This window comes from Macaca fascicularis, chromosome 19 (assembly GCF_037993035.2).
Source record: "Macaca fascicularis isolate 582-1 chromosome 19, T2T-MFA8v1.1".
In the NCBI taxonomy this organism is placed as follows: domain Eukaryota; kingdom Metazoa; phylum Chordata; class Mammalia; order Primates; family Cercopithecidae; genus Macaca; species Macaca fascicularis.
In genome coordinates, this window is record NC_088393.1 from 4,526,392 (window position 1) to 4,552,963 (window position 26,572).

General features: G+C 57.6%; 1 protein-coding gene across 19 annotated transcripts in view; it reads right to left on the minus strand.

Annotated features, from left to right (window-relative positions):
• Nucleotides 1-1,913: 1,913 nt before the first annotated feature.
• ZFR2 (zinc finger RNA binding protein 2) overlaps nt 1,914-26,572 on the minus strand; it is a 60,385-nt gene continuing 35,726 nt past the window's right edge. For 2 of the 19 annotated variants that reach the window (XM_045378897.2, XM_074025378.1), the window contains 14 exons: nt 25,981-26,163; nt 23,764-23,941; nt 21,768-21,925; nt 20,645-20,764; nt 19,915-20,051; nt 18,723-18,819; nt 17,277-17,467; nt 14,329-14,500; nt 12,264-12,402; nt 8,770-8,867; nt 8,270-8,365; nt 6,199-6,310; nt 5,034-5,131; nt 1,914-3,997 (listed from right to left, as the gene is read on the minus strand). In XM_045378897.2, coding sequence (XP_045234832.2) covers nt 3,821-3,997; nt 5,034-5,131; nt 6,199-6,310; nt 8,270-8,365; nt 8,770-8,867; nt 12,264-12,402; nt 14,329-14,500; nt 17,277-17,467; nt 18,723-18,819; nt 19,915-20,051; nt 20,645-20,764; nt 21,768-21,925; nt 23,764-23,941; nt 25,981-26,163 — 1,956 coding nt within the window. In that variant the 3' untranslated portion in view covers nt 1,914-3,820. Of the gene's footprint in view, nt 3,998-5,033; nt 5,132-6,169; nt 6,311-8,269; nt 8,366-8,769; nt 8,868-12,263; nt 12,403-14,328; nt 14,501-17,276; nt 17,468-18,722; nt 18,820-19,914; nt 20,055-20,644; nt 20,765-21,767; nt 21,926-23,763; nt 23,942-25,980; nt 26,164-26,572 lie in introns of all 19 variants that reach the window. The other 17 variants (XM_074025382.1, XM_074025385.1, XM_015440787.3 and 14 more) reach the window with 14 other exon arrangements.

Sequence of the window (26,572 nt, forward strand, 5' to 3'; positions counted from 1 at the left end):
CTGTCCCTTCCCTCTGTCCCCGCAGCCTTAGCTGTAGTCTCTCTCCGGTAATGAGATGGAGACAAATTTGAGACAGAGTCTCACTGTGTTGCCCAGGCTGGAGTGCAGCGGTGCGATCTCAGCTCACCACAACTTCTGCCTCCCGGGTTCAAGCGATTCTCCTGCCTCAGCTTCCAAGTAACTGGAATTACAGGCGCCCACCACCATGCCCAGCTAATTTTTGATATTTTTAGTAGAGACAGGGTTTCACCATGTTGGCCAGGCTGGTCTCAAACTCCTGACCTCAAGTGATCCTCCTGCCTCGGCCTCCCAAAGTGCTGGGATTACAGGCACAAGCCACTGCTCCTGGCCGACAAATGGTGTTCTGTTAACCACCAGAAAGAGACACGTCTTTTGGTGTCAGAGCGTGGCTCTAAGCACTGAGGTTGACTCAGTTGCTAGTGTCCACCTGGCCTGCCCGAGATCTGGGAATACAATGACGATCCAAGATCTGGGAATACAATGACGATCCAATTGGTGGTAACAGGCTTCCTGACAGGCAGAGAATTCACATTCTAAAGGGGAAGACACATACCAAATCGTTTCAAAGATGCATGGTTTAAACTCAAGGAACAGGCCAGGCGCGGTGGCTCACGCCTGTAATCCCAGCACTTTGGGAGGCTGAGGCAGGCAGATCACCTGAGGTCAGGAGTTTGAGACCAGTCTGGCCAACATAGTGAAACCCTGTCTCTACTAAAAATACAAAAAATTAGCTGGGCGTGGTGATGCAGGCCTGTAGTCCCAGCTACTCGGGAGGCTGAGGTGGGAGGATTGCTGGAACTCAGGAGGCGGAGGTTGCAGTGAGCTAAGATCGAGCTGCTGCACTACAGCCTGGGTGACAGAGTGAGACCCTGTCTCAAAAAAAAAAAAAAAAAAAAAAAAAGTGGAACTGGAATTGACAAGATATCCTCCTCATGGATTGGCCGGGAGCACAGAGGAATCTGGGAGGGCTCCCTGGTGGTGGTGGCCATCATCTTGGGCCCTGAGTAAATGGCCATGCTGCTGCCGCGATGCTGATGAAGAGAGGGGCTGTGTGTGGACGGAGTGTGTAGGAAGGGAGGTGAAGTTCCCAAGAAATTTGGCATAGAGTGGAAAGCAGGAGAGAGGGTGTGAGGTGGAAGAGGCCAGTGGCCTAGAGGCAGCCTGCCCTCCGGGGAGGCTAAACCAGCAATTCCTGTTGCTGATAGATAATCCCTACTAGAAGGGGACCCCTTGGTGGCTCCCCACCCCCTTCCTTTGGTCTAGGCATGAAACAGCAGTCCCTCCACACCCAGCCCCTGCCACTCCTGTCCCGCCGCCCCCACCCTGCATCTGCCTCCTCCCCACTCTGCTCCCCACCTGCCCGGACAAACACTGCCAGGGAAGTCCTGTGGGCCGGAAGCTGTCAGGAAACTCTTCCACTGTGACCAGGCCTTAGCATCTGAACACCCTCCGCCTGCCTTCTGAGGGTTTGGGAACGTGGCGGGGCAAGTACTCTGTGGGCAGAGCCATCTCTTCCAAACTCAGTGTAGTTACCTCCTCCTCCAGGAAGCCCTCGGGGAGCCTCCGGAGCATCTCACTGTGTGTCTCTAGGATGGGGCCAGGGGAACCCTCAAGGACCGAGGCAGAGAGCTGGGTTATGGGAGACATTGGGACGGGTGATTCTCAGCCGGTGTGTCTGTGTTCCCAGGGGACCCTTGTGAGGGGACAGCCTGAGGATGCCCATGCCTTGGGGAGCAGCCACTGAGCGGTGCCAGCCCCTTGGGACCCTCCCAGTCCACATTCAGGCTGCAGTTTCTGGGAGACCCCCACTCAGGGCCCTGAGAAGGAGGTGAAGAGGCCAGCATTTGGGGTCACCTACATCCCACGGGAAGGACGGCACGGCTCACACGGAAGACAAATGATTTCCTTTATTTCCCCCGCCTCCCAGTTTCCAGGTAGCTCTACAAAGACATTGAGAAAGAGCCACACGCAGGCTGTCCTTCAAACACGGAGAAACAAAACCAAGCCAGTGGCTGGAGCCCACATATGCCCAAAGGTGGACTCTTCTCATTCAATGCCACTGGGCAGCTGGCCATAAAAACTGACCAAGCGGGAGGTTTGAACAGGTTGGGGTGGGGGCTCAGAAGGGGGTGCCCTCACATCCATCAGTGCCAGGAGGCGCCTGCCCACCATGGCCAGCATCCATAGGACGGCGGCACCTCCCCGGGTCCCCCAGGCACGGGTCCTGGGCCCTGCTCCCACAAGGGGGTATTTGGGGACCCCCTGCCTCAGGGCCAGCCGAGGCGTACATCAGGGAGGGAGGGAGGAAGGATGAAAGCTAAACTCCAGGCCTCAGCGACACATGGCAGAGCAGGTTTTCTCTGTGAAAGGCACTCAGTGGTACAGGGCTTAGGGCAGGTGGGGGTGCCTCTGGGCTCCGGGTCTGACTGTCGGGCACAGCTGTTCCGGGGGGAGGCCCAGCCAGGATCCTCATCGCCCGTCGGCTGTGTCCACCTGGCCCTGTGGCCCTCCCAACAGGGGACAAGCCTGGCTCAGGCCCTGCTGACACCCCGGTTGTGGAAGTGTCTGTTTGGAGCAGGCTGGGCTGGGGACGCGGGGATGCCAGCTGGGTGCTCCCCTGGGCTTGTCCTGCACACGTGGTAGGGCCCCAGAACAGGGCCTGATTTCAAATCCATGCCGCAGAAGCATCCAAAGAAAGTTTGTTTGTTTGTTTGTTTGTTTGAGAAAGGGTCTCGCTCTGTAACCCAGGCTGGAGTTCAGTAGTGCAATCTCGACTCACTGCAACCTCGACCTCCTGGGCTCAAGGGATCCTACAGCCTCAGCCTCCTGAGTAGCTGGGACTACAGGCTTGGGCCACCACATCTGGCTAATTGTTTGTAAAGATGGGGTGTCACCATATTGCCCAGACTGATCTCAAACTCCTCGGCTCAAGCGATCCACCAAGCTTGGATTCCGAAGTGCTGGGATTGTAGGCATGTGCCACCACGCCCGGCCCAAAGGAGGTATTTTAAATTCACCCCTTCCTAAACAAGGTGAAGTTAGAGTCAGCAAGAAACTCCCCAGTTTAGAATCTGCTTGCTATACTGCTGGCCCACCTGGCAGTGGGGGACCAGGCCCTCCAGGAGGGGGTGCTGCTCCCGGGGCTGGATGGTGTCATTTCTCTAACAATTTAAGCACGAATGTTAAAAAAAATTTCTTTTAAGTGACAAGGTCTTCTTCTGTTCCCCAGGCTGGAGTGCCATGGTGCAATCACAGCTCACTGCCCTCCTGGCCTCAAGGAATCCTCCAGACTCAGCCTCCCTACTAAGTAGCTGGGACTACAGGTACACACCAACACTCCAGGCTAATCTGTGTGTTTTTTTTTTTTTTTTTTTTTTTTTTACTAGAGACAGGGTTTCGCCATGTTGGCCAGGCTGGTCTTCGACTCCTGACCTCAGGTGATCTGCCCACCTCGGCCTCTCAAAGTGCTGGGATTACAGGCATGAATCACTGCGCCTGGCCACCAACCACGCCAAGCTGATTTTTAAAAATATTTTGGAGAGATGGGGGTCTCACTCTGTCATCTAGGCTGGCCTTGAACTCTCAGGCTCAAGCAACTCAGCCTCCCAAAGTGCTGGGATTAAAGGCATGAGCCATGGTGCCCGGCCTGAAGCACAAGTGTTTTAAAAGAAACCTACAGAGCGTTACTCAAAAGGAAATGACCGTCGTCCAACGTCAGGGGTGATGCTGCCATTGGTCAGTGGGCACACGTCCAGGAGTGCAGGGATGCGAAGGCCCGCAGGCTGGGGAGGCAGGTGGCTCACACGAGCCCCTCTCCATCCCGCTTGCCCCGCTTCTTCTCCCCTGGGCCCTCCTCGGCCTCGCCAGGTCCCCGCTGCCTCTTCTGGAAGCGGGCCCCAAGCCGGTGTCTGGGTGGCAGGAGATCCATGCCCAGGACCTTGTGGGTCTGCCGGAAGGCCAGCATTCTCAGGGCGTGCTGCGGGGCACATACAGCCCATCAGGACCCCTGCCCACCCTGCTCCCCGAGTGCTGAGGACACAGAGGGGCTGGCATCTGTAGCCACTAGCAGATGGGCCAGGCCTATCCTGTGTCCCTCGAGACACTCCCCCTACCTTTTTTTTTGGAGACAGAGTTTGCTCTGTTACCCAGGCTGGAGTTCAGTGGCGCAATCTCAGCTCATTGCAACCTCCGCTTCCCGGGTTCAAGTGATTCTCCTGCCTCAGCCTCCCAAGTAGGTGGGATTATAGGCATGTGCCACCACATCTGGCTAATTTTGTATTTTTAGTAGAGACAGGGTTTCACTATGTTGGCCAGGCTGGTCTCGAACTCCTGACCTTGTGATCCGCCCGCCTCGGCCTCCCAAAGTGCTGGGATGACAGGTGCGAGCCACCCGGCCTGGCCGACATGGCTTCTTATGACTGCTGAGCTTGGGCCACCGCAGGGCCTGAGGAATTTTCGCTTGGTGCTAGCTGACTGCAAGGACTGTCCCAGGAGGCCCCCCACTCCACTGACCACCAGCTCTTTCCACCTCACTGCAGGACCCCACATCCTGCACCGCGAGCCATTTCACTGATCCCTTTAAAAGCAAAATTCAGAAACGTCAGACCCGCTGTGGTTTGGTTTTCGTGCTGCTGGGAGATTTTTCTTATAAACAAATTTGCAAACAAGGAAACCACAGGTGAGGGCCGGACAGGCCGAGCTGCCGGCTACAGCTGGGCTTCTAGGACCATGGTCAGCGATGTGGAGGGAGGACAGTCCCTGCCCGTGAGACTTGAGGTCTGGGCCTCGTTGCAGTGGTGGCTTTGGCTCTGAGCTGCCAGCCCCATGCCACCATGCCAGGCTGGCCCTGTCCCCATGCACGGTCCTGCTACCTACAGGCCACCCTCCTGTTCCTGTACATCTCAGTGGGAGGGAGAGAAGGTGGAACCTGGGCCATTTCGGGGAACACTGCACAGCTGCAAGCTGGAGCTGGGACCTGGGTGTCACCCCTGCCGTGGACTTGGCCCTCCTACCTGGGCGCTGGCGGTCACGTCTTCCCGCTCTTGGAGGGTCATGGGCTCAAGGGCGTCTGTCTGGTCTCTCTCGCAGGGATCCTGGAGTCCAGGCCCATCTTTGTGAGGGGGAGTGGGAACAGCAAAGAAGGCAAGAATGCCCTCATGAAAGACGGTGACAGGGCCGTCCCTCGACGCCATGGGGCCCCAGGGGCCCGTGCAGAGGGCTATGCTTGCAGCCTCTGACCCTCAGGCCTCTCTCAGCAGGTCAGGGTTTCACCGGGCTCATGGGGGAGTCCTCCCAGCCCCTCAAAGCCCGTTGGGCTGCCAGCACCTCCTGGGCTTTGTGTGTGTGTGCCTGTGTGCACCCGTGCATATGCACATGTATGCTGATGTGTGTGTCCATGTGGGCCCATGTGCGCCCATGTGCCCACGCGTGTCCATCTGTGCACGTGTGTGCCCACGGGTGTATGTGCATGTGTGCCGCGTGTGCACCTGTGTGCATGCATGTCCGTGTGTCTGTGCATGCATTCATGTCTGTGTGTGCCCGTATGTGCAAGCATGTCCGTGCATGCCTGTATGTGCACTCATGTCCACGTGTGTGCCTGTGCGTGTGCGTGCCTACACGTGTGCTTTACATAATGGCTCAGGCAACGGGCCCAAAGCTTTATGCTCCCTTTTCACTTGATATCCTATGTCACTAAAAATGACTCAAAAACTCCCTTTTCCGTATCTGACCGCCACCCTCTCACACGAGTGTGTCCTGCCGCGTTCTCTTCCCTCTGCTGGTGTAGAACGCACTGTGCTGGGCAACTCTGCGCCCCCTGTCATCTGAGCTCCTGGCTGTTCCCTCTGGATAATCTTTGGAGGACAGGCGCCGGGGTGGCTCTGTGCCGGGGTGGCTCTGTGCCGCCGCCGGCGGGCGTGGCCACCAGATAACATAACCGTTGTCTCCTGGGTGGAGGCTGAGACCTCCCTTCGGGGACCTGTGTGTCTGTGCCCTGCGTGCAGGGTGGTGTCCTCCATGGCCGGGGCCCTGTCTGCCTTCCTGCTGGGAGCATGTGTGTGTCGTGGGCCGCTCTCGTGCCTGGGCTGGACACTTCCTCTGTGTCTGTGACCCCAGCTGTTTGTACCACGGCCATGGGTTTGCTGCCCACCTTCTGGGCCCTCCGGCCCGGCGACTGACCTGTCAGGAGCGTCCCGGTGGCCACGCACTCCAGGACTCGCCTGACCGCGTCCCCAGGGCCCAGGGGCCCCGCCGCACTGCTCACAGCCTTCTCCACCAGCAGCTCCATGGCCTGGTGGGGACAGAAGAGCGGCTGCTGTGCTTTTGGGGGGTGCCGCAGCCCCTGTCTGCCCGGGAGGTCCTGGGGTCCCTGGGATAGGAGGCCCCCTCGGCTCTTTCTCTAACTCCCACCACCCACTGAACTTCCGCCGAGGAGGGCGGCCCGTGGCGTGGCTCTGCCACCTCCTGGCATGGCCACGGGCTGGTTTCTTTCTTTTTTTTTTTTTTTGAGAGCAGAGTCTTGCTCTGTCGCCCAGGCTGGAGTGCAGTGGCGCAGTCTCGGCTCACTGCAACCTCCGCCTCCCGGGTTCAGGTGATTCTCCTGCCTCAGCCTCCCATATGGGCTGGTTTCTCCATCCCTCCGAGTTTCAGTTTCCCCAGTTGGTCCACAGTAACATCACACACCAGTGTCACGCGCACTGTCTGCCGCGTGGGGCCCGCCTCAGCTGAGGGGAAGGAACCGCCCTACCCCACCACGTCCCTGTGTGGCCAGCTCCCGAGGGCAGGAGGGGATGGGGCAATGCTGGCCTCCACGGCACTGTGTGGCCACCTCTTCAGCCACAGCCGGAAAACAGGTCTCAGGGAACACAGGTTTTCTGCACGTCGGGACAGCCGCACGCTGGTCACCCAGCACGGAGCTGGCTGCTGTGACCTCCTCCCAGGAGTGGAGAAGACGTTTCCCCTAAACAATGGGTGTGAAAGGCCGGGCGCGGTGGCTCACGCCTGTAATCCCAGCACTTTGGGAGGCTGAGGCGGGCGCATCACGAGGTCAGGAGTTCATGATCAGCCTGGCCAACATGGCCAAACCCCATCTCTACTAAAAATACAAAAATTATGTAATCCCAGCACTTTGGGAGGCCGAGGCGGGCGGATCACGAGGTCAGGAGATCGAGACCATCCTGGCTAACACGGTGAAACCCCGTCTCTACTAAAAATGCAAAAAATTAGCCGGGCATTGTGGCGGGCGCCTGTAGTCCCAGCTAGTTGGGAGGCTGAGGCAGGAGAATGGTGTGAACCCAGGAGGCGGAGCTTGCAGTGAGCCCAGATCACGCCACTGCACTCCAGCCTGGGCGGCAGAGCGAGACTGTCTCAAAAAAATGACTACAAAAATAAAAGTAAAAAAGAGACTTAATCTCTACCAAAACAAACAGCCTCTGTACCACGCTGTATTCTGGACGCTGGGCAGTGGGTGGGTGTGGATGAAGGACACGGGCCCAGTGGCGGGGACCACAGGCAAGACATCACTGCAGTGTGGGATGGGGGACACCACTGCAGCGTGGCATGGGGGACACCACTCCAGTGTGGGATGGGGGGACACCACTGCAGCACAGGATGGGGGACGCCACTGCAGGGTGGGATGGGGGACACCCACAGGGCAGGGGAGGAGGCTGGGTGTGGCTGGCTGGCTTGTGGCTGGTGGAGAAGGTCTGGGGACTGGATGGGTTCCTGGGGTCTCTGTGGGGGGCATGGGCTTGGGGCCTGCTCCATGAACCTTGTGTGGGGGGGGTTCTGCTGCTTCTTCTCCCTCCTCTTTCTACCAGGATAGGCGGGGGGTGGTGTTAGAGCCACAGGGGGTCTCCTCTCCAAAGCAGGTGGGTCTGGGCTGGGTCACCCAGAGGCCGGTGTGCAGCCAGTATGGGGAGTCCGGCTTCCGCCCCTCTGCCTGGGCCCCTCTGCCTGGGCCCCTCTGCCCTGGTGCCACGAAGTCGGGCAGACACCGCACATTTCCCTGGCTGGTCCCGCATTTTCATGCGAGGTTCTGGGTTTTGAATAATGGTAGTCAAATGAGGCTGTGGAGAGGGCCGTCTCCCCTGCCCAGGGGACCTCAGGGACTCCCACGGCCTCTCTTGAGTGCTACGTCTCCCGCCGGCTCCTTCACGGGAAAGCGTTTGTCTCTCGACCTGGGCCTGTCACGGCCATGGAGCCCCTCGGGGGTCCCAGTGGAGGGCTGGGCCGCCAGGCACTGCCTTACCCAGGCTGGCAGGGCTGCCCAGGTGGGCACACGCCGGCAGAGGTCCCTCAGGACCCTGATGACGATCACGCATGGCTGCAGGCTGCTGGCTCGAGCCTTCAGGGGAGAAGCACACGGTTCACTTTCGGGGGCTCACACAGCCACATGGTGTGGCGTCGTGAGCATGAACCCCGGGGAGGACAATGGGGAGCCCTGGCGGCCTCGAAGGTGGCAAGTGGAAGCAGAGTCCACTTCCAGATGAGTCCGGTGCCACCAGGCCATTGAGTGGCCACGGGACGGCAGCGTCCCTACCCCCAGGACAGCACCCACTCCTTCCACGTTTCCTGACCCCATCAGCCAGGAGCCAGCGTTGGTTGTCAGCCAGGAAGCTGATGGAGGGCGTCCTGGTCTGCGCTGGGAGCCCATGAGGCTGAGGCGGCCACGCTGGCTCAGGCTGGTGCCTCTGAGACACGTTCCTCAAAGTCACCCCTCTCCCCCTGCTCCACCCCTGCCCCCCTGACCTGAAACCACCGGGCATGACGGAGGGCGGCCAGGGACTCGAGGCACTTCTCGGAGCTCAGGACATCACCTGGGTCAGCCTGAGGCTTCTCCACGCCTTCTAGAAGAAAAACCTCAAGGTGTGCGGGGAAAGCACCTTATCCCGCTCTGCTGCCGACGGGGTGAGGGGCTCGGTTTGGGCCCCTCAATCCTTTCTGAGACACAGTTTCACTCTGTCACCCAGGCTGGAGTGCAGTGGCACGATCTTGGCTCACTGCAACCTCCATTTCCTGGGTTCAAGTGATTCTCCTGCCTCAGCCTCCCAAGTAGCTGAGATTACAGGTGCCCGCCACCACATCTGGCTAATTGTTGCATTTTTAGTAGAAATGGGGTTTCACCATGTTGGCCAGGCTGGTCTTGAACTCTTGACCTCAGGTGATCCTCCCACCTCAGCCTTCCAGAGTGCTGGGATTACAGGCGTGAGCCACTGCGCCCGGTCTCAATCCTTTAGGCCTCGTTTTATCCATCTGGGGAATGAGGGTTCCTCCCAGATTGTCCTGCTAAGACACAGTGAGGACCAGACAAACCGTTCCTGGAAAAGCTCATCATCTGGGAAGTTCTGAGCTTACCTGTTGCTACTGAGGGATTTCAGCCCTGACGCTCTCGCTTAGCCGATGAGGGTGAAGATGGGAAACTAGGAATTAAGCCAGATTTCTAGAAACTTCCACATGCATCATGAAAAAGGAGAAAGTGGGTCAGATTTCAACACGTCCTGTTGTTGACGACAATGGCCCCAGAGTCTGGGAGAGATGTGGGTCCCTTTTCCGTCCCGGGTTATTATTTTCCTTCAAGAATATTTTTCTCAGTTGGGCGTGGTGGCTCACACCTGTAATCCCAGCAACTTTGGGAGGCCAAGGGGGGGCGGATCATGAGGTCAGGAGTTCAAGACCAGGCTGGTCAACATGTCGAAACCCTGCCTCTACTAAAAATACAAAGATTAGCTGGGCATGGTGGCGCACGCCTGTAATCCCAGCTCCTCGGGAGGCTGAGGCAGGAGAATAGCTTGGACTCAGGAGGTGGAAGTTGCAGTGAGCCAATATCGTGCCACTGCACTCCAGCCTGTGCAACAGAGTGAGACTGTATCTCAAAAAAAAAAAAAAGAAAGAAAAAAAAGAATATTTTTCTCAACTGGAAAACAGTAGTTCATTCCTAGAATCCCAGCACTTTGGGAGGCTGAGGCAAGAGGACTGTTTGAGCCCAGGAGTTTGAGATCAGCCTGGGCAACATGGCGAGACCCTGTCTCCACAAAAAATAAAATTAGCCGGGCATGATGGCACACACCTGTGGTCCCAGCCAATGGGGAGGCTGAGGCGGGAGGACTGCTGGAGCCCGGGAGGTCGAGGCTGCAGTGAGCTATGACTGCACCACTGCGCTCCAGCCTGGACTACAGTGACACACCAAAAACCAAAACAGGATATTTTTCTTATTTCATTATATACAACACTGTGGGAGGGCCTGGTTCATTTAGGTCAGGGGATGGTGCCCAGGTTTCCCACTGGTTCACAGCCATCCCCGCTGATCCGTCAGGGATATGACTCCTTTGGGGCAGAGAGGGAAATGGCAGAGGTGTATATGAGGAACGGTTTTGGGTTTTTTTGTTTTTTTTTTTGACGGAGTCTTGCTCTGTCTCCCAGGCTAGAGTGCAGTGGTGCAATCTTGGCTCACTGCAACCTCCGCCTCTTGGATTCAAGCAATTCTGCCTCAACCTCCTGAGTAGCTGGGACTACAGGCATGTGCTACCATGCCCAGCTAAGTTTTGTAATTTTAGTAGTGATAGGGTTTCACCATGTTGGTCAGGCTGGTCTCGAACCCCTGACCTCAGGTGATCTGCCAGCGTCGGCCTCCTAAAGTGCTGGGATTACAGGTGTGAGCCACTGCGCCTGGCCAAATTTTTTTTTTTTTTAGAAATGGGGTCTCACTACGCTGCCCAGGCTGGTCTCGAGTTTCTGGGCTCAAGCGATCCTCCCACTTCGACCTCCAAAAGTGCTGGGATTAGAGAGGTGGGCCGCTGTGCCCGACCTAGAAAGGGAGTTTTAGAAGCTCACCTCCCACCCACCACGCTGGGCCTGGGGAGGGGAAGCGGGGGCAGGAAAAGGCCGACAGGAAGTGGTTTCCTGGGGGGTGGCTCACGGGTCTTCGGTCGCTGATCGGTCCTCACAGGATTTCCGCTCACTTCATCACCCACCCAAGCCAGGAAAGAGCCGCTGTCTAATGGCCGCCCACCCTTAACCCGCCCCCACCACGGCGCCACTCCCCAGCCTCCGCATTTGTGTCAGAGCCTTCCGCTAGCGCTGAAAGCCACTCTCTTCCCCACACTGTACTTAGTTTTCAGATGACTATTTGCGAGGACCAATCGTGGCTTTCCATTTAATGATTCAAAGGCTCTTCTTAAAAAAAAAAACAAACAAAAAATTGAAGCTTTAAAAAACAAATTAGGCCAGGCGCGGTGGCTCACGCCTGTAATCCCAGCACTTTGGGAGGCTGAGGTGGGCGGATCACCTGAGGTCAGGAGTTCGAGACCAACCTGGCCAACCTGGTGAAACCCCATCTCTACTAAAAATACAAAAAAATTAACTGGGTGTGGGGGCGCACACCGGTAGTCCCAGCTACTTGGAGGCTGAGGCAGGAGAGTCGCTGGAACCCAGGTGGCGGAGCTTGCAGTGAGCCAAGATCACGCCACTGCACTCCAGCCTGGGCGACAGAGCAAGACTCTGTTTCAAAAAACAAACCAACAAAAAATACCAAATCGATGGAAAGAGAAACCTCGGTAGGTCACGGCCCTCAGTTATGACCAAAAAAGATTATAAAGGGGGTGAAAGATGATAGAGTTTGGAAAACTGCCCTAGAGACTGTTCTGGAAGATTCCACAGCTGGCTGAGACTTCGGGAGCAAAGACGTGCAGTGTGTTACCAATGGCTGCCTCCGCTGTGGCTGCTGGCCAAGACCCTCGCTGCCCCCAGCCTGGCCCAGCCCCTCACCCACCCTCCCAGGCCTGGCAGGTCTGCCTTTAAGCCCCCCGATCCTCCAGGTTCCTAATCAGTGGTACTGGGACCTCGGTGACTGACGGACAGAGTCAAACTGAGCTTCTACTGTGACCCGGGGGAAATGGCTCAGACCTGTCTATTGCCGCTGGGGCTGGTGTCGCCAGGGCCGGAGAAGCAGGTGCCAGCCCTGGGTCAGGGCAAGGGAGGGGACACGGTGTCACTCGCCCGAGCACGGCCCCTGCAGCCAGGCTCTAAGCCCGTCTGACGCTGTCACCGACTTGCCTCCTCTGCTGCCCGGAGACCCAGCTCTTGTGTGACCCATGGAATCATCGGGGGGACAGCAGTGCTGGAGTGTGGCTGCTGTGGCATTTTCTGCTCAGCGCAGAGGCGGACACTGCCCCAGGCCTGGGTATGGGGAGCGCCCTCGGGAAGCGTGTGGGGGACAGTGGTTGGAAGGAAGGGCTGGGCCGCACCTGGGTCTGTGGAGGGGTCCTCTCGCATCAGGGGTGAGGTGATGGATACAGTGACCTGCATCCTGGGCTCCTCGCAGGAGGAGATGACAATGTTGGCTTCAGGGTCAGAAGAGACCTCATACTCATCCTCGGTCACCATCTGGGAGGGATAAATACAACACAAGGCCACCTTACTGCAGCCCAGATTCATGTGTAAATCAGCCAGGATGTGGTTGGTGTGTGTAAGTTAATCCTGTCGGGTCTCCCACACTTGCTGCCTGGGTGCCAGGCCCTGTGCCCTGTGTCTGAAACCTCCAAGTGACCAAGACACAGCTGCAGCCCTCCAGGAGCACACACATGTAGAGATATGTACAGACAACAGACCCTGTGATATAAGGAGCCTCCATATGTAAAGAACACCTATAATTCAATAACAAGAAGATCAGCAATCCAATAAAACATTGGTGAGTGAAGTAACAGATACTTGGCAGAAAAAGAAACACAAATGGCCCTTTTTACACAATGACACACATTACCCCATAGTCAGGGAGGAGTAAATTAAAACTAATGAGATGCCACCATCTCCTGTCGGAAGGACATAGTTCAAGAGGTCTGTGTCACAGTCTGCTCTTCCTGTCCATGGTCATCACCCTCCATGCGGCCTGTGCTCACACCTGAGCCTGGCCTCCCACCTGAAACCCACCTCTCTCCCCTCTCTCCCCGATCTTCCATCCCTTCCATTCTCAGGGCCTCCCTGCTGCAAGTCAGCCCCCAGGGGCTCTGTTGACATGACTGGGGTGGAGGCTGCCAGCTTCCCCACAGCCTTAGCCATTCTCATGGTACTCAGTTATTGTCTCTGCCACCGGGCTGCAAGTCTTCCAGAAAGCAGGGGCTGTATCTGTCACGTTGTAGCCACTGACATGTTGTAGGTGTGCAGGAAATGTGAGATGCCATCATGGAAGTCAGAGCATGTCACTCCCCTGCCCAAAACCCTCCAGCCTCCCCACTTCCCTGAGAATGCAATCCTAGCTCCTGGTATGGCCTTCAGGCCCAGCTTGATCCAGGCGCCCCCTCATTCCCTCATGCCCACCCCTCCTTGCTCTGGGCCTCCTGCTTTTGGCCTCTGCAGGTGCTGGTCCTTCTATGGGGAACACTGTCTCCCCGACCAGGCGCTGCCCATCCCCTGGGCATCCAGTGTCCACTGGAAAACTCAAAGGAGTAAGGCTGAGTTATCCCAGGGATGGTGACAGACGCTCAGGAAGAAGGAACGACTCTGGGGACCAATTTTTCATTTTTCTTTCTTTTCTTTCTCCTGAGTAGCTGGGATTACAGGTGCCCACCACCATGCCCGGCTAATTTTTCTATTTTCAGTAGAGACACGGTTTTACTATGATGGCCAGGTTGGTCTTGAACTCCTGACCTCAGGTGATCCAACCGCCTCAGCCTCCCAAAGTGTTGGGATTACAGGCATGAACCACCATTCCCAGCCCGATTTTTCTTTTTAAACCTAAGATGATCAATTTAAATCCTCCAGTGTGAGAAGAGTATATGAAAATTCTCTAGAGGAAAAAGTTCAGCTGACATCTCACAGCCCTAAAATTGAAATTGGGTTTTTGCCTTTTCTTACGGCTTCCTAGTCATCATCGCTGCAAATGTTTTCTGTGCAGCTTTAATCATCATTTACTTTTTTTTTTTTTTTGAGACGGAGTCTCGCTCTGTCGCCCAGGCTGCAGTGCAGCAGCGCAATCTCAACTCAGTACAACCTCCGCCTCCTGGGTTCACGTGATTCTCTCACTTCAGCCTCCCGCGTAGCTGGGATTACAGGCGTGAGCCACCAGGCCTGGCTGATTTCTGTATTTTTAGTAGAGATGGGGTTTCACCATGTTGGGCAGGCTGGTTTCAAACTCCTGACTTCAAGTGATCCACCCCCCTCAGCCTCCCTAAGTGCTGGGATTATGGACGTGAGCCGCTGTGCCTGGCTTAATGCTTCTTGTATCTTAAAGTCGTTTAGTAACAGAGGTTCCCTGTGGGGAGAGGGCTGGCAGCCAGACGCCTGGAGCAGCGATGGGCGGGGTCCTGACCTTACCTGGAGCTGCCGGGGCAGCTGCTGGGCGATCCTCCGCAGCAGGCTGTGCGTGGGCTTCTTGGAACAGAGCAGAGCGAGGCGCACGTTCCTGTCCCCGCGCAGGAGGAGGCCTTTCGCCAGGATGCCCACCCGCATGACGCCTTTCAGGACCCGAGCCGGGGGGGCAACGCTGCTGTGGGGACAAAACCACAGACGTGAGCCTTCAGTGGAGAGACGCGGGGTACCCCAGCTGCCTCGCTCCTGAGCGACAGGGACCCTGCCATTTGCAGAGCCCCTCTGTGCCTCGGCATCCTCATCCATGAAATGGGACCAGGCGACTCTGTGGGAGGCGCTTGCGGGATGAAATGAGACACTGTGAGATCGATCTCGGAGGTGCTGTCACCAGGCATGCCTCGGAGTAGCCGGGACGAGTGGCCACACCCATGTTTTCCTTCCCCATGAGCAAACGCTAAGCCCCAGGCCCGCCCTGTGAGGTCTGATGGCTCCAGCGTTCACGGACTCTGTCACCCTGTTGTTTCGGCTCCACATGGTTCAAGAGAGGACAGAAAGCAAGGCTGCATTCTGCCTTTGCTTCACAGGGGTTAAGAAAATTCACAAACTGGCCGGGCGCGGTGGCTCACGCCTGTAATCCCAGCATTTTGGGAGGCCGAGGCGGGCAGATCACTTGAGGTCAGGAGTTTGAGACCAGCCTGGCCAACATGGCGAAAACCCATCTCTACTAAAAATACAAAAATTAGCCGGGCATGGTGGCGGGTGCCTGCAGTCTTAGCTACACGGGAGGCTGAGGCAGGAGAATCGCTTGAACCCGGGAGATGGAGATTGCAGTGAGCCGAGATTATCTCACTGAACTCTAGTCTGGGAGACACAGCAAGACTCCGTCTCAAAATAATTAATAATAATAATAATAATAATAATTAGCTCGGTGTGGTGGTATATTCCTGTAGTTCCAGTACTTGGAAGGCTGAGGCAGGAGAATGGCGTGAACCTGGGAGGCAGAGGTTGCTGTGAGCCGAGATCACGCCGCCATACTCCAGCCTGGGCGACAGAGTGAGACTTGGTCTCCAAAAAAAAAAAAAAAAAAAAAAAAGGCCGGGCACGGTGGCTCACGCCTGTAATCCCAGCACTTTGGGAGGCCGAGGCAGGCGGATCACAAGGTCAGGAGATCGAGACCATCCTGGCTAACACGCTGAAACCCCGTCTCTACTAAAAATACAAAAAAGCCGGGCGTGGTGGCAGGGGCCTGTAGTCCCAGCTACTCGGGAGGCTGAGGCAGGAGAACAGCGTGAACCCGGAAGGCGGAGCTTGCAGTGAGCCGAGATCGCGCCACTGCACTCCAGCCTGGGCGACACAGCGAGACTCTGTCTCAAAAAATAAAATGAAAAAAAAAAAGCAGAGGGCAGGTCCCTGGGTGCTCGTTGTACTGGGACACTTTGCAACCCACAGGTGCGAGGCTCAAATTTCCTATATGGAGTCAGTACTCTATGCTCCAGCAAAAGGAAGCCCTCAGGCCGAGTGGATCAGCCAGACACAAAAGGTCACACGGTGTGCGACTCCGTTTCTGTGAACTGTCCAGCACAGGCCAATCCACAGAGACAGGGCGGGCACGCGTGGGTGCATGAAACAAAATGAGGAGTTTGCTTAATCGGGACAGTTTCTGTCTGGGAAGATGAGACAGCTCTGGAGATGACAGGGGTGTTGTTGGCACAACTGTGTGAACGTGCTGCGTGCCCCTGAACTGTGCACTTAGACAGGTTAACATGCTCGGTGTTGTGTGATGTGGATTTTACCACAATAGAAAAGCATTCAAAGATTAGAGTGAACCTGTAATCACGGCACTTTGGGGGGCTGAGGTGGGAGGATCACTTGAACCCAGGAGTTCAAGACCAGCCTGGCCAACATAGCGAGACCCCTCATTGCTACAAAAAGTTAACAATTAGCTGGGTGTGGTGGTGGGCGCCTGTAGTCCCAGCTACTCGGGAGGCTGAGACGGGAGGATAGCTTGGGCCCAGGGGTCTGAGGGTCAGTGAGCTCCGATCACACCACTGCACTCCAGCCTGGGTAACAGAGCGAGATCTGTTTCTTAAAAAACAAAAAGCGGCCGGGCGCGGTGGCTCAAGCTTGTAATCCCGGCACTTTGGGAGGCCGAGACGGGCGGATCACGAGGTCAGGAGATCGAGACCATCCTGGCTAACATGGTGAAACCCCGTCTCTACTAAAAAATATTTTTAAAAAACTAGCCGGGCGTGGTGGCGGGCGCCTGTAGTCCCAGCTACTCAGGAGGCTGAGGCAGGAGAATGGCGTAAGCCTGGGAGGCGGAGCTTGCAGTGAGCTGAGATACGGCCACTGGACTCCAGCCTGGGCGACACAGCGAGACTCCGTCTCAAAAAAAAAAAAAAAAAGAAAAGCAACAAAAACCAGCAGCTGCCAGAGCAGGAAGGACTTCAACAAAAGGTAACTCCCGCCCGGATGAGTTAACTCCATGGCAATTACTTAGACGTAGGGACCTTCTCGCTTCCTAAGAGTCACAAGGGTTTGGAGCTGATTCACACCGGTGCTCAGTGACACAAACCACTCTGATTACTCAACTACTCCCTAAGGCGGAGAAGTCCGTTCAGAATCACGCTCAGCTTCCTTCTGCCCATGAGGAAACTGAGGTTTACAGAGACTGTCAGTCCCTCGTGAACGACATTTTTAGATGCGCCTTCAACAGCAAAAGGGAACGCTGAGGCATTAGAACCGCGTGGACCACCCGCTGCAAACCAGCCTCGTTCGGTGCCAAGAAGCTCTGAGACCTGGGGAACTTCCCCCTCCCAGGGCTGGAAAGCTGCCGCGGGCCACCGAGGGCTGCGGGCCCATCAGAGCTGGGGGTTCCTGCAAGGTCTCGTCCCGAGGAGCTGACCTTTGTACTGGCTGAGAGCTGGGCCCCGGGGAAGGGGATCTCCAATGACCTGCGCTTGCCGCCCTCTTCCTCTCCACCGCCCTGGTCCTCCTCGGCCAGCGTGTCAGACACCAGCTTGAGGGCCCGCTCCGCGTGGGACACGGCCCTCTGCACGGCGAGGAGCTCCTGCTCCGTGGGGTAGATGGTGGCGTGCTTGCACATGACGTGCCGGTCGTCGCTGGATGCCGGCCGCCGCCCGGGCTGTGGGGAGAGGCCGCACGTGTCAAGGCTGGGCTGTGGGGTCCCTTGGGGAGTGCTGGGCAGGCAGGCAGGTGGGGGCAGGTGGCCGTGGCCAGCCGGGTTACCAGGCAGCAGCACCGCCAGGTGAGAATCCAGTACACACAGAGAGCCCCGGGGTGGGGAACAGGGAAGTGCCTGGGGCTGCCCCTGATGGCTACAGGAAGCTTGGGTCTGAGCGAAGGAATAGGAGGGGAACCTCCGACACCTTTGGCCATACTTTTAAATTTCCAGACCAGAGGCTTTTGAGTCAGCCTGGAAACCCCTTTCTCACAGCAAGGTGCAAATCTGAGGTTCCCATTTAGGCTGGGCGCGGTGGCTCATGCCTATAATCCTAGCACTTAGGGAGGCTGAGGATCACCTGAGGCCAGGAGTTCCAGACCAGCCTGGGCAACATGGTGAAACCCCATCTCTACTAAAAATACAAGAGAGCCCGGCATAGTGGCAGGTGCCCACAGTCCCAGTTACTTGGGAGGCTGAGGCATAAGAATTGCTTAAACCGGCCGGGCGCGGTGGCTCACGCCTGTAATCCCAGCACTTTGGGAGGCCAAGACGGGCGGATCACGAGGTCAGGAGATCGAGACCATCCTGGCTAACACGGTGAAACCCCGTCTCTACTAAAAAATACAAAAAACTAGCCGGGCGAGGTGGCAGGCGCCTGTAGTCCCAGCTACTCGGGAGGCTGAGGCAGGAGAATGGCGTGAACCCGGGAGGCGGAGCTTGCAGTGAGCTGAGATCCGGCCACCGCACTCCAGCCTGGGTGACAGAGCGAGACTCCGTCTCAAAAAAAAAAAAAAAAAAAAAGAATTGCTTAAACCCGGGAGGCAGAGGTTGTAGTGAGCCAAGATTGTACCACTACACTCCAGCCTGGGTGACAAGTGAGACTCTGTCTCAAAAAAAGAGGTTCCCATTGAACCTGGACACTCAGGCTGCAGGGACAGGTTCCTCTGGGAAGAGACAGTAGCAGCCACAGAGGCACGAGGCTCCCCAAGGGAGGCGACCCCCCGGGGCTCCAGGAAGCAGGTTCTCTGTGGCCCAACGGTAGGGGCTGGGGCGCTGGGGCTCCCACCTGTGGAGTGAGGCAGTCCGGGCCGTGGAGCCCCATCCCCTGAGTACTATATGGGAGTTGGCGGGGAGGTCAGGTCCTCCTAAGGAGGTGTCCGCTGCCCTGGGGGGTGTGAGGTTGCCCGCATTTGCACACAGAGGAAGCTGTACCTACCTGGAGTTGGGTGCTGGTGGGTGGCTCCGGCCTGCCCATGAGCAGAGAGTGGGCCCAGTCGGATGGTGCATCCTGGGAAGGCTCCTCCTCCAGCCGCCTGCAGGACCGACACAGGACAGAGCGTGGTCAGGCCAGCAGCGGCCCTGAGCTGGGGGCACATCGGAGACGCTGGGGACTCATGCTCCCAGCAAGGAAGGCAGGGCCGAAGCTTTTGCTGGGGCTCCGCTGCACTGCATGGGCGCCTGCTGTATGCACAGAAGACTGAGGCTGGGAAGGCTGGTGCGGGGGGGAACCAAACACCCCTTAGGCAAAAGAGGCTCAGCCTGGGCAGCCGTAGCCTTCAGGAAGTCCTGGTCCCCTTCCCAATGCAGACCTGCTGCTGCTGGACACACCAGAGTGACATGTTACATCAGAAAATGCTCTGGGACGGACACAGGGGACTCCAGAGGTCAGGGACACTGGGACACCGGGGGTTAAGGGGACACAGGAGACACTGGGGATGAGGGGACACTAGGAGATCAGGGGGACACAGGGGACTCCAGGGGTCAAGGGGACTCAGGGGATACCAAGGGTCAGGAGACACAGAGACACCGGGGTCAGGGGACACCAGGGTTCAGGGAACGCAGGGGCATCAGGGGTCAGGGGGTCACAGGGCACACCAGGGGTCAGGGGGACACCAGGGGTCAGGAAAACACAGGGGACTCCAGGGGTCAGGGGTCACAAGGCACACCAGAGGTCGGGGATACAGGGGACACAAAGGTCAGGGGACACAGAGGACACCAGGGGTCGGGGGACCCAGGGGACACCGGGGGTAAGGGGTCACAGAGGACACGAGGTGTCAGGGTACATAGGGGCACTAGGAGTCAGGGGACACAGGGGTCAGGGGGACACAGGTCACCAGGTGCCTCTGCAGCCGTGCGGTCCAGTGAGTTGGCAGGCAGTGTCCCTGCGCCTGCAGAGGCGCCTGGCACCCACGTGTCAGGTCTGCACACCACCGTGCCTTTGCCCGTCTGCTCTGGAACCCTCTCTCGCTCCCACACCAGGACGTGCCCACTGCCCGGGCACCCGACTCCCCCCACTGCCTGAGAGCTCACACGGGGGATCCCCATAATCTGCAGCGGCGGGCGTCTGGTTCCATGCTGGACCTGCCCTCCCTCGCCAGGCCCCCTTGCCAAGACCCGCAGCCGGGCACCTCCTCTCCACGTGCCAGCGCCGCAGTTGCTCCAGCCGCTCCTCCGCCAGGCGCCGCTGCTTCCTCATCCGCTCCTCCAGGAGCTTCCGAGCCCGGCTGCTGGGCTCCATGGCAATGGGAAGGTCCGGGTTCACTTTCTTCTGGAAAGGAGAGGCAAGGCTCTGAGAGTAGGGACCTTGGTTTAGACAGGGATGCCGGGAGGGTCTTGGGGTGCAGGGAGAGACCCAGAGACTAGAACTGTTGGGCTGAAATCTCCCAAAGCCTTTTTTTTTTTTTTTTGGAGACGGAGTCTCGCTCTTGTCTCCCAGGCCCGTGTGCAGTGGTGTGGTCTTGGCTCATTACAACCTCCGCCTCCCGGGTTCATGCCATTCTCCTGCCTCCGCCTCCCGAGTAGCTGGGATAACAGGTGCGTGCCACCACATCTGGCTAATGTTTGTATTTTTAGTAAAGATTTCACTATGTTGGCCAGGCTGATCTCTAACTTCTGACCTCAAATGATCCGCCCACCTTGGCCTCCCAAAGTTCTGGGATGACAGGTGTGCGCCACCGCACCGGACCCAAGATACACTGTTGAGACGTGGAGCAAGACTTTGAAAACACAGAAAATCACCCCACCCTCTTAAGTTCATGAGATTACACGGGCAGAAGAGGCCAGACCAGAGGCCTCCCAGCGCCCGCCCGGGCCGAGCACACCCCGGACGGGTGTCGGGGCTCCCCCTGCTGGACGCACCCGGTACTGCAGCCGGTGCCGCCGTCCCCTCACGTGCAGGTCCTTGGCGTTAAGGTCGTTGAAACTGCACTCGCACAGCTTACACTGGAAGCGAAGCACTCGCCCTTCCTCGCTGCACACCTGAGACACAAAACAGCTGCACGCACACCAGGCACGAGGCCGGGGGGATGTGAGATGCTACCGACGCCGGGTCGCTGCGGAGCCTTCCTCATTGCTGGTCATTTTGTGTTATGTATGTATTTTCAGAGACACGGTCTTGCTGTGTTACCCAGGCTGGACGGCAGTGGCTCGATCTCGGCTCACTGCAGCCTCAAACTCCTGAGCTCAAGCGATCCTCCCACCTCAGCCTCCCGAGTAGCTGGGACCACAGGCATGCACCACCATGGGAGACGGGAGGATTGCTTGAGCCCAAGAGTTCAAGACCAGCCTGGTCAACATAGCGAGACCCCGTCTCTACAAAAAATAAAAATAAAAAAATTAGCTGGGAGTGGTGGCTCACACCTGTAGTCCCAGCTACTCAGGAGACTGAGGTGGGAGGATTGATTGAGCCATGACGGCATCACTGCACTGCAGCCTCAGTGACAGAGCAAGACCCTGTCTCTTAAAGAATCCCAGGACTGCAGTCAAGGCAGAGGAAACCCAGCCCTGCCTCTTTGGCACGCACAAGACCAACCAGGGTCTGAACTGCCGCTGGCCCGGGAACTGGCAGACCTGGCCCAGGAGCTTGGCTCCACTGCTCAGTAGCCTAGCTTTGGCAAGTCCCAAGATCCCCCAGACCCAGGAAAGGAGCTGGACGGAAGGGCCTCCAACCTCCCGGGGAGCTTTCTCCTGCCCGGAGCCCTTCCATCTTCCAGACAGATGGCTCCAGGGGGCCCCCTGTTGGGACTGCCTCGGCCTGTCTCTGGCCCTCACGAGGCCATATTCATTTCCTGTTGGTATCCGAAATCTGGCACCCAAAGTGTCAAGCGGGTCTTGCACGGGGTTTGGTCTATGGAGGTCTGGCCTGTGCAGCTCGGGAATGGGGATGGGTCTGTAAATCCCACTGGGAGAAGCCGGGTGAGGTCTCGAAGCCTGACCCATGGGAAAGTCCTTCCCTGACCAGGGCTTGACAGCCTCGGCTTACCTCCTCCACATATTCTGGGCCCACCGGCTGCGCATCAGAGCAGCCCAGGGGAGCTTCCTCCGAGCCTCCTTGGGTGGGTGTTCCAGGACCCTCTGACTTGGGTTGGGCCGGTCTCCCCCTCTGGGGTCTGCAGCCTGCTATCTGCGGCTCAGGAGGCCCTGAGGGGAAAAACCATGTCACTGACACCCTGTTCCAGGAGAAAGCACTGTGGCTGCGAACCAGCCAGGTGGCATGGGGTGGAGAGCCACCCAGACCCCAGGCTCGCCTCCTGTGATGTCGGGGGGAACGGCCCCGGGCAGCGACCTCGCTCTCCCTTTCATGCCTGCGTGTGACCCAGCCGAGAAACCGAGGCCAGTTTCAATCCGTCAGTGGGGACGTCCTGGATTTAGATCCTCGCTTGAGGAACCCACTGACAGCACAAAATCCACAGTTAATAGACGATGAAGTATCAGGCGGACCAAGGCTCGTACTTAACCTACCCCCGTTAGGCAAAATTATGGAGCCTCGGGTGAAGTATCAGGCGGACCAAGGCTTGTACTTAACCTACCCCCGTTAGGCAAAATTATGGAGCCTCGGGTGAGACAAGTATCTTTGTTATCAGAATGACTTGATGGTTTGATCTTCAAAATCATGTTGCTATTCAAGAATCAAGGCTGCTGAGGTTAAAAACAGAATGCGGCTCCCTCAGCCCCTGCCCACGCACAGCACGGTGGTCCAGGGCAGAGACTCTTAGACAGACCCAGGTTCCAATCCCACCTCCACCGTTTACGGCTTTTCCATCTACACATTGGGACTGGTGACAACATTGACTTAAATGGGTTGTGGGCTGGGCACAGTGGCTCATGCCTGTAAACCCAGGGCTGTGGGAGGCCGAGGCGGGAGGATCACTTAAGCCTAGGAGTTTCCGACCAGCCTGAGCAACATAGCAGAACCCCATCGCTACAAAAAAAAAAAAAAAAATACAAAAAGTAGTGGGATGTGGTGGTACACACCTGTAGTCCTAGCTACTCAGGAGGCTGAGCTGGGAGGATTGCTTGAGCCCAGGGGTGGGGGCTGCAGTGAGCTATGATCGCACCTCTGCACGGCAGCCCGGGTGACACAGTGAGACCGTCTCAGAAACAAAGCAAACCACGAAAAAAGATTTGTCATGGAGGTAAAGTGAAGCAATGCACACAAAGCAGTGAGCGGATGCCTGGCATTGAATCCTGGTTAATGCGGGCCACCTCTGACAGCTGGGGCTTTGCACGCAGGGAAGGTAGGGTCACAGGCAGAGGGGCGCAAGGAATCCACCTTCATTTCCCGGTACCCACGTAACTCTGGTTCTGAGCCCAGTTTGTTCACTGTGACCACCAGGGTGCGCAGGGGAGCAGAGTCGAGGTGGCAGCCCAGGGAACCCGCTAGGTGCAGGGCGAGGGCTTCCAGTGAACCCCAGCACCCAGCACCAGCCCAAATTCTGCTGGAAGAGGCCAGGCACGGTGGCTTATGCCTGTGATCCCAGCACTTTGGGAGGCCGAGGATAGTGGATCACTTGAGGTCAGGAGTTCGAGACCAGCCTGGCCAACATGGTGAGACCCTGTCTCTACGAAAAATACAAAAATTCGCCGGGTGTGGTGGCGGGCGCCTGTAGTCCCAGCTACTCGGGAGGCTGAGACAGGAGAATCGCTTGAACCCGGGGGGCAGACGTTGCAGGGAGCCGAGATCGCACCACTGCACTCCAGTCTGGATGACAGAGCGAGGCTCCATCTCAAACCAAACCAAAACAAAAAAACTCTACAGGAAGAAATGGCATTACCATTGTATCGGTTCTGCCAGCACTCTCTGGAAACGGTCTCAGAGGGTCCAGGGCGGTGTCGGTCAGTGGGAGGCCCTCTCGCTCCGCTGGACCCGGAGGACGTGACGAAAACCAACTGGATGGTCGATTTTCTCACGAAATGTTCACCGGGCAGGGTGGCCAGGGCTCCTGTGGGTAGGCGAACACGCATGCAGACACACATACCCTCGCGTGAGGCCTTCAAGGCCACAGGTCTCTTGGCCAGTGCTGGCCTGCTCGGGGCACACACGCTGGGGCCGGTGGCGGATGTGGGCTTGGCCTCCACCCTGGGGGTGCTCTCTGCGGCCGGTGCAGGCTCCAGGGTGGGAATGGGCTTCCCCAGTTTGGTGTGCAGCTTGAAGACCTGCAACAGACAGAGCCGGGCTCCTGTGGGAGGGCCGCTCCCAGCCTGATGGCCTTTTCAAGAGGCAGGAAGGGCCTCCACGGGCGGGCAGCGGGTGTGTGGGCGGGCTGGTCCCGGGGACCCCGCCTCTTGTCTCCTCCTGCTCTCTGGATATCACCCACTCCAGAAGGCCCTTCCCAGGTGGCCTCCTGCCTTGCACACGTGCTTATGAGTCCTCTAGCGCGGTGACACTCCTCTGACGTGTGAGCACGTGGCTCACCAGCTCACATGGACGCTCTTCCTCCTCTTCCACCACGTGGGCTGCCAGATGGGGCCTCTCAACCTCCCAAGCCCTATCCTAGTGCCCCCGACTGCCCGGGATTCAGCGTGTGTGGACGGATGGTGGACGTGCATGTGTCCCTGGACGGACACCCACGTTCTGCACGCGCGTGTGCACGTGGTCACATCTGTATTCTGGCCGTGCCCTATTCTCAGCACCTCCGGGTGCAAGGTGCTTCTGGCAAAGGTGTCGTGTGCACAGGGCCGCGGTGTGTGTGCTGGGGACCATCTCAGACACATTTCCAGCTCCGAGTCTCTGACACGCGCTGCACAAGACCTGCCCTGTAACCCCCGACCCCACAATGGGTGGCAGGGCCTGCCTGACCCCCAGACCAAGCCCCAGCCTGTGGGGGTGATGCCAGCCCCTAGCTCTCCGGTCCCCAGGCCAGTGAGTCTCCTTCCCCCGTTTCTCTGCCCCCCTCCTTCCCTCCTCCATGCCTCCCTGCGCATTCCTCTTTCCCCCGTGGCTTCACACAGGCCCTCAGCAAGCTGTCCTGAGCCGAGCCAGGGAATGAGGCCCTGGATGAGCCTTCAGGCAGCTGAGGGAAAGAAGCCAGGTCCTCGGCCAGGCCTCCCAGGGTGGCTCAGCCTGACAGCCCGGGCTACAGCACAAGCCAGCTGTTCCCCTCCCTGCCCTCAGGTGGGGACTCCATCCCCTCCCGGCCGAACTTGACATAACCCAGGCCTTTTTTCTTTTTTTTTTTTTTTTTGAGACCGAGCCTTGCTCTGTCGCACAGGCTGGAGTGCAGTGGCGAGATCTCAGCTCACTGCAACCTCCACCTACCGGGTTCAAGCAATTCTCCTGCCTCAGCCTCCTGAATAGCTGAGGTTACAGGCGTGCACCCCCACGCCCAGCTAATTTTTGTATTTTTTAGTAGAGACGGAGTTTCACCATGTTGGCCAGGCTGGTCTCAGACTCCCGACCTCACGTGATCCACTCGCCTCGGCCTCCCAAAGTGCTGGGATTACAGGCATGAGCCACCGTGCCCGGCCTAACCCAGGCCTTTTTAAGGCCACAGGAGAACAGTGATTATTACAGCAGGGAGTGTGAAGAGCAAGACCCCAAAGGGAACACAGCGTTGGATCTCAAGGCAAACCCTGTCCATCGCCAGGCCTGAACGCCAAGCTTTCTTGGAAGTCTGGGTGTGAGTGTCTCGGCCACTTCATGTTTTTGTGCAATAAGGAGGAACCCCTTTTATAAGCTGAAAGGAGTCCAGGTGCAGTGGCTCACGCCTGTAATCCCAGCACTTTGGGGGGCTGAGGCAGACGGATCACTTGAGCTCAAGAGTTCCAGACCAGCCTGGCCAACAAGGTGAAACCCCGTCTCTACTAAAAGTACAAAAATTAGCCGGGTGCGGTGGTGGGTGCCTGTAATCCCAGCTACTCGAGAGGCTGAGGCATGAGAATTGCTTGAACCCAGGAAGCAGAGTTTGCAGTGAGCCGAGGTCACGCCACTGCACTCCAGCCTGGGGGACAGAGTGAGATTTTGTCTCATGTAAAAACATAATAAAATGAAAAATAAGATAAAATGACTGGAAAGGAGTTTGGATCCTTGAAGATGAGGATGCATGGGCCTGGGCAGCCGGCGCTTGGGCGCGCTCCACTTGGAGAAGCTTCTCCGGGCTCCCTTTGATCTCCGCAGGCATCTCTGTGGGTCCTAAGTGCTGACCTGGGTGCCTCCTCCCCAGGGGTGGCAGAGCCTGGGATGGGTGGGGCCGTACCTTCTGGTGCTTGGCTCCCCGGATGTGGGCCGTGTAGGCGTCTGCCCCAGTGCAGGACACGGCGCACAGGTTACAATGTAGCTGCGCCTGCACCCCGCGCGGGCTCCCGTTGGGCTGCACGCCTGTCTTCTGGGCCGCCTCCTTCTTTCTGTGCTTCTGCCCTCCCAGATGTTCCCGGTAGGTCTGCAGTAAGGGGTGAGAGGCAGCCTGAGTGGGGGTGTGCACACTGGCCACGCCCCCTCCCCTGCAGGCCCCCAGCTTAGCACGCAGGAACTCGGTGGTAACAGACGCCCACTGTCCCCAGCCCTCCATCCCCTGGTGCCACGGAGGTTCAAGTGTCCCTTTATTCTTCTTATTTTTATTTTTTATTTTTTGAGACAGTCTCGCTCTGTTGCCCAGGCTGGAGTGCAGTGGCGCAATCTCAGCTCACTGCAACCTCCGCCTCCTGGGTTCAAGTGATTCTCCGTCCTCAGCCTCCCAAGTAGGTGGGACTACAGGCGCGTGCTACCATGCCCGACTAATTTTTGTATTTTTAGTAGAGACGGGGTTTCACTATGTTGGCCAAGCTGGTCTTGAACTCCTGACCTCAAGT